At 53.3% G+C, this 8,973-nt stretch overlaps 1 protein-coding gene across 1 annotated transcript in view; it reads right to left on the reverse strand.

Annotated features, from left to right (window-relative positions):
- CDCP2 (CUB domain containing protein 2) overlaps window positions 1–8,973 on the reverse strand; it is a 16,973-nt gene extending 8,000 nt beyond the window's left edge. The window contains exons 1-4 of the mRNA XM_025912614.2: window positions 8,846–8,973; window positions 5,573–5,920; window positions 2,266–2,601; window positions 1,013–1,366 (exon numbers count right to left, since the gene is read on the reverse strand). Coding sequence (XP_025768399.1) covers window positions 1,013–1,366; window positions 2,266–2,601; window positions 5,573–5,920; window positions 8,846–8,924 — 1,117 coding nt within the window. The 5' untranslated portion in view covers window positions 8,925–8,973. The remainder of the gene's footprint in view (window positions 1–1,012; window positions 1,367–2,265; window positions 2,602–5,572; window positions 5,921–8,845) is intronic.

An 8,973-nucleotide genomic window follows, 5' to 3' on the forward strand; every position in this document is an offset into this window, starting at 1 on the left:
CTCAGCACAAAGGAGGCAGGCATGAGTTCTGGTCCTGGCTGTGTCCCCACTGCCTGTGTGACTGTGGTGGTCTTTCCTCTCTCTGGACCTCCTTTCCCACATCTGCACAATGAGGAGCTTCACTCTGCTCAGACAGAGGGAAAAAATGGGTCCAGAGCACAGGCATTTCTGGGCCCATGGCCCAGGGAAGGGGATGAGAAGACAGCAGAGATGGTGGACGCTGCTGGCTGGCAACTCTAACGGGCACGATGGAAGCTGGAAAAGCCCAGTACCAGCTTCCTCAGCTGCCTCTGAAGCTAGGCATGACTATCTGACCAAGTTCAAACTAATGAGACCAAGAAGTCTTTTCAGGGCTTCTGAAAATGCTTTTGCTTTCCTGATAATGGGACACTTGTAGCTGGCATCTCCCCTACCCTCTTCCAGCCTGGAACACGGACATGATGTCTGGAGTCGTAGCAGCCATCTTGCAGTCAGAAGGCCAAGAGAATCCCAGAGATACCGGCTGAGACAGTGTTAAAGTCCCTGAACCAACAAAGCAGCTGCCTAGCTGGAGACTTCTTGTTATGTGAGGGGAAAAAAGGCCATTTGTGCAAGCCACTGTCAGTCAGGATTTATGACCGACACAAGCAAAGCTTGTTGGCATCTCCATGGTTATGCCAATTGTTTATCATGAGTAACGTGGCCATATTTTGTGGACTGCCCCCGGATACATAGGATAAGCCACAGCTCAAGAGAGGCCAGGGGCCCCAGGGGGAAAGAGACAGATGGGGTCAGGGCGATTAGGGATCGTGGAGTTGGAAACTGGAAAGGCAGGGCCCTGTGGTAGTAGAAATAAGCAAGGGCCACACTGGCAGGTCTCAGAGGTCCCAGGGCAGCAGGTGGCCATCCTGTAGCCACACGGGGAGAGGCTGAGGACACCAGCTGGTGGGTTGGAGAGAGGAAGCTACAAAGACCTGGGACCCCAGCCTTGCCCTCCTCCATCAGCACACCCACACCCTCGACCCCAGCTGACCTCCAATGTAGGCCACAGAGAAGCCCCTTCGGGTGGTGCTGCGGTCTGTGTGCAGCAGAAGCAGAAGCTGGTTGTGACTTGAGGTGACTGGTGCTGGCAGGTGGTGGCCACACCAATTCCCCAGGAGGGGTGCCTCCTCACTGGCCCCATCAAAGGCTGCCAGATGGTCAAAGTCGCAGGTCCTGGTCAGGCTGCTGGGACCCTCCAGATCTAGGTCCAGAAAGAACACCTTGACCCGGTAGCCAGGAGGCAGGCGGATGGTCCAGTGGCAGTGGATGTTGTTAGGGTAGGAGCTGGGGTACTGTGGACTGGAGAAGTTGCCTCGCACAGCCGTGTACACTTCCTGGCATTCTCCTGGATTGGGGAGAGAGGGACAGAGGAGCAATGATGAGAAGGGTGGAGACTGTCACCCTCTGCAGTACAGCTGGGGCAATGGGCGCCATAAAGGTCCTAAAACCACCCTGGCAGGGGATGGGCACCATGGCCGGCCAGTAAACCACACAATTGATCCCAAAGCCTGCTTTACACTGAAACTGGCTGGGAGCTGGGACTCTCATTCCAGTTGGCAGTCCACGAGGGCTGGCCCCGTCAGGAATTCAGTAACAGGACCTAATACGTGTCCTCAGAGTGGAGTCCAAACTTGGACTTGACAGACAAGGTGGCTCATGGCCTGACCTTGCTCATTTTCTCACTGCCCCTCACCCAGCCCTACCTCCCAGCCTCACCAAACATCCAGCATACAAGCACACTAAGCCCTCTCTGTCCTCTGTGCTTTTGCACGTGCTGACCTCTCTACCTGGAATACCCTTCCCTTCCTTCAGCCTCTGGCTAACTCCTTCAAAACACTACCGGATTCTCTTCTCCTCCAGGAAGTCATCCATGATCCTTACTGTTAGCACCGATCCCAGTGGGTTTTCATTGTCTGTTTCCTTCTCCGTCTCCTCCACTGCCTAGTTCACTTCACTGTCAAGAGTTCATTCGTTCATTTGCACAAACATTAATTGAATCCCTTCTATGCGGCAGGTACAAAGACAAACCCGTAGGAACTCACAGTCAGGGGAGATCAATGTGCAGAGCACAAACATAAATGAGAGTGTTAGATCATTGCTAAAGGAGTTGAAAGAAGGGAGTAACTCTGACTCCATCAGGAAGACTTCAGAGAGGCGGAGACATGCTTATGCCTTGGTACTGGCCGGGCAGGGACAGACACAGCATGCACGGGGGACTCAAGGTGTAGCCCCAGCCCCTTCTACCTGAGAAGTAGTAGGCCTTGAAGCCCCGACCTCCAATGTTAAAGTCGGACTTGAAAACCACCTGTAGCTCGTGGCCCAGCGACACGAGGGTGGGGGGCCTGGTGCTGCCACAGTAGTGATGCCCGTGGGCAGGGCCGGGCCCCCCAAGGACGACCACGTAGTCATAGGTGCACTCCTCATTGCCCTCCATCTGGAAGTCCGCGAACACCAGCTTGACAGTGGCGGGGCCGGCGGCCCGGATCACCCAGCGGCACTCCACGTTGTTGGGATAGCTGTCGGGGTACTCGGGGCTGGTGAGGACACCCGAAAGGCCCGTCAGGACGCCGCCACACACATCTGCAAGGAAGCCCTTCTTAACTGACCTTTCTTCCTCCCTGTGATCCCCTGGACCCCTTCCCTTGGGAACCGGACACCCCCCATCGTGCCGCTCCCACAGGTATGTCATGGGAACCTCGTCATCATCCCCCGTGCACTTGCTAAGCGTCAGGCACGGGCCCGGCACTTAGCACCTACACAGTCTTCTGACACCATTACCATCACCCTAGAGGAATGCTCAGTGGTTCTCCCCACTTTATGGTTGAGAAAATGGAGGCACAGAGAAGGTAAGTAACTTACCTGGGGGAGTTGGAGTTCACCCGGATAGCCCCCGAGACGAGGGTCCGAGCACAAGGAGTTTATTTGGGAGACATGGGGGGCCCCATGTGAGGAATGAGGGAGCCAGGGTCACTAAAAGGTATTCTTAGGCCAGCTGCTGAGCCCTGCTGGGGAACTCTGGGGAAGGGTGTCAGGCACACGCCTCAGAGTTCTGTCACCCGAGAGAAAGGAGCTGGGGCGTTTGTACACCAACCCTGAGAGTCCAGGCCGAGGCTGCTGGGGATACAGGTGACCAACCGAGACTTCAGAGGAAGCCTTCAAATAGAGACACGGAGGTTGGCAGGAGCCGCTGACGTGGCGAGGCCCCAGGAACACGGGCAGGGCTCTGACAGCAGGTCACCCAGCTGGTAACAGGGAGAGCCGGAATTGCCTGATTGCAGAGCCCGGGCCCTTGACCTGCTGATTCTCACTGTCCCCTCCTGTGAGGCCCGTGGGGCACAGAGCCTGAGGTTTGTGAGTTCAGGAGTGTTCTCAGACCTCTGTGACAGATGCGCAAGCTGAGGCTTGGAGAGAGGATCTGATGAAGTAGAGGTGGACTTGAACTGGGCTTGTGGTCTGAGGCTTGAGATGTCCTCTCAGCTCTGTCTTCTCTTAGGGGTGTGGCCCCAGGCAAGTGACCCCTGAGCCTCGTGGGAGTAGGAGAGGTCAGAAGACCTGCCCGGCCCGATCCACCAGGCTCGGGCTCATGCAAGAGTCTAAGATGCTGGCGAAAGCCCTCTGGAAGCCAGAGCAGCCAGTACAATTAGGAGGTGGGTGATGACGAATGACCTGACCAGCTGGAAGCCACCGGCAGGGAGGGGCACGCTGGTATTTCCCAAGACTCCAGAATCTCGCCCCAGGGCACGGCTTTGTGAACCGGGCACTAACTACACTGGGCTGGGCGGCTAAGGGCTTGACTTCTTGTCTCAGCATTTCCCCCTCCCACAGCCGTGTAACCTTGGGAAGCCACACTCCCTCTCTGCTCTCAAATTTATTGTTTGTGAAACGAGAGAGCAGGTTTTGACAGTCGCGAGACCCTTTTCAACACTAACACCCTTAGCTGAGGCTTTCAAACCATGCTCTGGGGGTTCACAGGAGCCACCTGGGGCATCTGTCTGCTGGCATGTGGGGCAAGTTTCACTCTTATGCTGTATTCAGACTATCTTTAATGCACTGAAAGACAGCGTCCACAGTCACAGGTCATATATAAACACTTCACTCGTTGGAGGCCATCAATATTGACTTATGGTTTCAGTGATTGACATATAATAAGTAAATGCTAAAGACATGAACTTACAAAATACAGTAAAGGCATACCAATAAAATATTGCTTTCCTCTCTTTTACGTATAGGGGATTAACATAAGGTTCCATTTGCTATTTTAAAAATGTTGGAAAACATCGCTCATGGTATTATGATTTTGATATCCTAACATTTAAAAAACCTAAGGGTCGGGACGCCTGGGTGGCTCAGCTGGTTAAGCGTCCGACTTCAGCTCAGGTCATGATCTCGCGGTCCGTGAGTTCGAGCCCTGCGTCGGGCTCTATGCTGACCGCTCAGAGCCTGGAGCCTGTTTCGGATTCTGTGTCTCCCTCTCTCTCTGACCCTCCCCCATTCATGCTCTGTCTCTCTCTGTCTTAAAATAAATAAATTTTTAAAAAATAAAAAAATAAAAAAACAAAAAACCTAAGGGTCTAGGGGCACCTGGGTGGCTCAGTCGGTAAGGTGTCTGACTTCGGTTCAGGTCATGATCTCACAGTCACACTGGGCTCTGTGCTGACAGCTCAGAGCCTGGAGCCTGCTTCCAATTCTGTGCCTCTCTCTGCCTCACCCCTGCTCGGGCTCTGTCTCTCTCTCTCTCTCTCTCTCTCTCTCTCAAGAATAAATAAACATTAAAAAAAAATTTTTTTTTAAACCTAAGCATCCAAAACTATGATGAGATCAGTGTGTGATTCTTGTGCTTTCTCATTCCACAATTCTGTGCCTCTAAAGCCAGCTTGGGGAGCAGTCCCACCTGAGCCCCCTAATTGCTGTTGGTAGACCCTGTGTGCCAGGAGCCTCTGTGGTTGTCTATTGCTTGAGCTAACATGATTTAGGCCCTTGGTTTGGGCCTTGGGAGAAGGGAGGAGGTTTGAGCGTATGCAGAGAGGCCTGGAGACAGGAGGAATAAGTCAAGGAGGAAGGCAAGGAGAAGGCCTCTGCCCCCCTCACTAGACTATGGTGCAGGTTTCCAGCCTGGTTGAGGGAGGGAGGGTTAGGGACCTGCGATATAAGAGGCATTAGGAAAGACTTAGGGAGGGAGAGTGTCACCAGCCCCACACAGACCCATGCATATCTTATACTCCGGAGGACTTGGGTTGCGATGGGAGGGGTCTCTTGCCCATCCCCAGAGCATGGCGTCCTCTCCTTTGTCCTGATGCCATGGCATGGGATAAGAAGGATGACGGCAAATGCAAGAGTACAGCGAGACCCTCCTGGGGACTCCCAGGACTACTGCCGTGAAGGTGGGAACCCACAACCACCATGACCACAGCCAGAGGCTGCCTTTGCCCCGGAACTGCGACAGCAGGGTCACCCAGGCTCTGGAGCAGCCTGCAAGTCTCGCCTTAGCCCACTTCTCTTCCTCCCCCCTGCCCCTGCAGGGCCACCCTCTCCCCTGCCAGGACCCCCTTGCCTTTCTGGTAGCCAGCAGAAAAGCCGCGGCTGGCCACGTGCTTGTCTGAGTGGAAGACGACGGACATGACATGCCAGGAGGAGGTGAAGGGCGGCGGGGGCACCCGGCCGCAGAACCTCCCCAGCAGGTTGCCCTTGTCTCCTGAGGCGCCGTTGTAGACCTCCAGGTAGTCGAAGCCACAGGCATCATGGTACTCCAGGTCGAAGGCGTGGAAGGTGAGCAGCACAGAGGAACCCTCGGCCACCACAATCAGCCAGCTGCACTCTGTGTTGTAGGGGTAGAGCCTGGGGAAGTTGGGGCTGGAGAAGTTTCCGGAAGGTGCTGAGAGCACACCCCCACATTTAACACCTGGGGCAAGAGGGAAGAATGGCTCAGTCAGTGCTGAGGTCCTGGGGGATGGGCCCAGCTACAAAGCTGGGTCTTTGGGATGGGCTGGGCTGAGGGAGCATGAGGGACCACGACCCTAAATCAATTCATTTATGCCTATGTGTGCTCATTCATTTGCTTATTCCTCAAATACTTATCAAGCATTCTTTTATTTATTCAACAAACATCATCTGAGTGCCAGGCAATGTTCTAGGTGCTGCGGTTACAGCAGGAGCAGAACAGACAAAAATTCTTGCCTTCGTGGAATTTACATTCTGGTGGGGAACGTGGATGATAAACACAGTAAGTAAAATATAGAGCGTATTGAATAGTGATTAGTGCTGTGGAGAAAAATAAAGCAGGGAAAGGAGATAGGAAATGTCAGGGTGGACCTATAATTTTAGATAAAATAGAACTATGTGCCAGACCCTACACGTGTGCAGGGAGGAATTTAAACATTACAAATGATAATACCCCCGCCCTGAGTGAAAATGCACACAGCTTGTTGCGGTTAAAAGTACATTCTCATATGCACATATTTGCTTATATTTAAAAAAAGAAAACAATGGAAGGAAACTAATAAAAGTGATTCTCTGTCAGGGGATGGAGTAAACAGAGGGGAAGAAAAGGCATGCCGTCTAGACCTCTTTCAGTGCGACTTGTTTTATGATTTTGACTTTATAATCATGAATAACTTTTAATATAATTTTTAACTTGGCAAAAAAAAAAAAGAAGACATTTTTAAGTAATCCCTAAATATTCCAAGCTGAAACAAATAAACTTAGCCATATATCAGGTTGGAGGCACATTCACATGGGGAAAAAGGATTCCAAATGACGTGGAAATACACTTTTTTTTGACTGTATGTTCCTAGTGGGATATATCCCCAGCACAAAATGAACCACGAAGAAATCTGAAATATTACTCAGTAGACTTACTATTTGACTAACAGTCAGTAGTGCTATTTTATAGTATTTTATAAATCGGAATAAAGCATGTATGTTAATGTCAATAGAAGCTAAGACGTTCAGTGTAAGAGGAGAGCAATACAACGATAAAGTTAAAAAATTAAATAGAACACTTGTGGTCCCCGATTTGAATTGAAATTAAGATTTATTTTTATTTCTAAAAAAATTAGTTTCCTAGCTCTGTTCACTGAAAAGGTCAAAAAGCATGTAGCCAGGCCTGTGCTGACTCAGAATGGGTGTCTCCCTGGGGAGAGTACTGTGGACCGGGGAGGAGGGGGGAGTTGGTCAGGGGCTGGGAGTTAGGCAAATGAGACAAAGCCAAGCAGTGTGACTGCGGCCACACAGGGGCTCTGGGGGCCGCAGGGAGGGAGGCCAATCTTGCTGGGCCAGCACTGTTAGGGGAGGGACAAGATTCACAGGGAAGGTGATACTTGAGTCTGGCCAGGAGGGACAAGAAGGTTGTTAGTTGGGGACAATTCGGAGGGAGGAAATGACGTGAACAAAGCTCTCACGGTCACTTAGCCTCCCCCAGCCTCAGTCACGCATCTGGGAAATGGGGTGGCTGCGAGCACCGGGGAGAAAGGGCTGCAGAAGCACACCCGGCTCAGGTTGTCAGCTCTCTGCTGGCCCCCGCAGCAGGCTGGGGCAGGAACCGTGTCTGATTCATCCTTTATGGTAGGAGGACAGAGGGACATTCTGTCCAGTGCCTGTCCTTGTACTTCCCCCGGCCCTGCCCACGGGACAGGAAAAGCCCTGGGAGTGTTGGAGCAGAATTCCTGTGGCCAAGGAGGCCTCAGGCGCCAGCACAAGGGGAGGCCGTGTCCTCCAGCAATCAGCCAGCCACCCAGGACCCCAGGGTCACCCCAGGGTCACCCCAGGGCCACTGAAGCCCCAGAGGCTGGAAAATGGAAACAGCTAGCTTCTCCCCCTACAGGAAGGAGTGAGACGCCTGCATACCCAGCCCACCTCTGCCACCAACTAGGTGAGTGGCACCGTCCCCTTTCCTTCTTGGAGGCCCACCCGAACCTGCAGGAAAACCCGGCACTGAGGGCTGTTTGCTGAGCCCCTGTAACATGCACGCCCCTTGAAGACCAGTGAGGTGATACCCCACCCCACCCCCGCCCCTGGCTTCACAGACACACAACGCTTACAGGGCTGGAGCAGCACAAAGCCACCCGGGACCGGGGTGCAGGCAGAGGGCTCTGCGAGCTCCAAGAAGGGAGCATCTGAGGCCGACGAAAGCGTGTGGAAGTCTTCCTGGAGGAGGTGGTGTTTGACCTGAGTTTGATAGATGACCCAGAGGTTCTCAGATGGAAAAAGAGAAAAGGGACCTTCCAGACAGAGGGCACAGTGGGGTGAAAGCTCTGAGGGGGAAGCATTTCCAGAAGGGGGGTATATCCTCTGCCAGGACATGGGATGCCCAAGGGACACAGGGAACCGAGGCTGGATATTACGGAGATTAGGGCCAAACCTGAGAGACACTGAATGCCATTAGGAGGGACTGTGATCTCACCCACTGGCAGTGGGGAAGTACAGCAGGCTGTCAGGAGGAGAGTAAAGGCTCCCTCCGGCTTAAACCTTCAGTTGTTCTCTGAGCCATTCCCTTAGCCCTTGGTAACTATGCCTCCTTGGACAGGTTACTTAACCTCTCTCTCTGCCTCAGTTTCTTCACCTGTGAAATGGAGAACTCATGCCCACCTTGAAGTTTGCCATGAAGATGAAATGCAGTCATATTTGTGAAGCACCCAGCACATGGCAGGCACCCCGTAAATACCGTCTTCCACCATCTCAGAAACAAATACATCCTCAACTCAGCCAACTCCCTCCATATGGCCTCCTGCTTTCTGTCCTCCCACACGGAAGCCTCCTGAGGCCCTGGCAGCCACCTGGCCACTCGTCTACCCCCTCCCAGAGCCCGCCTGTCCTCAGGAGCTCCTACCTGTCATGGCTTGGGCCCCGGGGCCTGAGCCCAGCAGAGCCACTGCCAGCAGCAGACAGGACCCCAGCTCTGCCAGCATCTCCTCGCCGGGGCCCCCACAGGTCCGTAGAGCTTGGGGCAGGCCAGGA

The sequence above is a fragment of the Puma concolor genome, chromosome C1, assembly GCF_028749965.1.
Source record: "Puma concolor isolate L17-30 chromosome C1, mPumCon1.1.hap2, whole genome shotgun sequence".
Taxonomy (NCBI): Eukaryota; Metazoa; Chordata; class Mammalia; order Carnivora; family Felidae; genus Puma; species Puma concolor.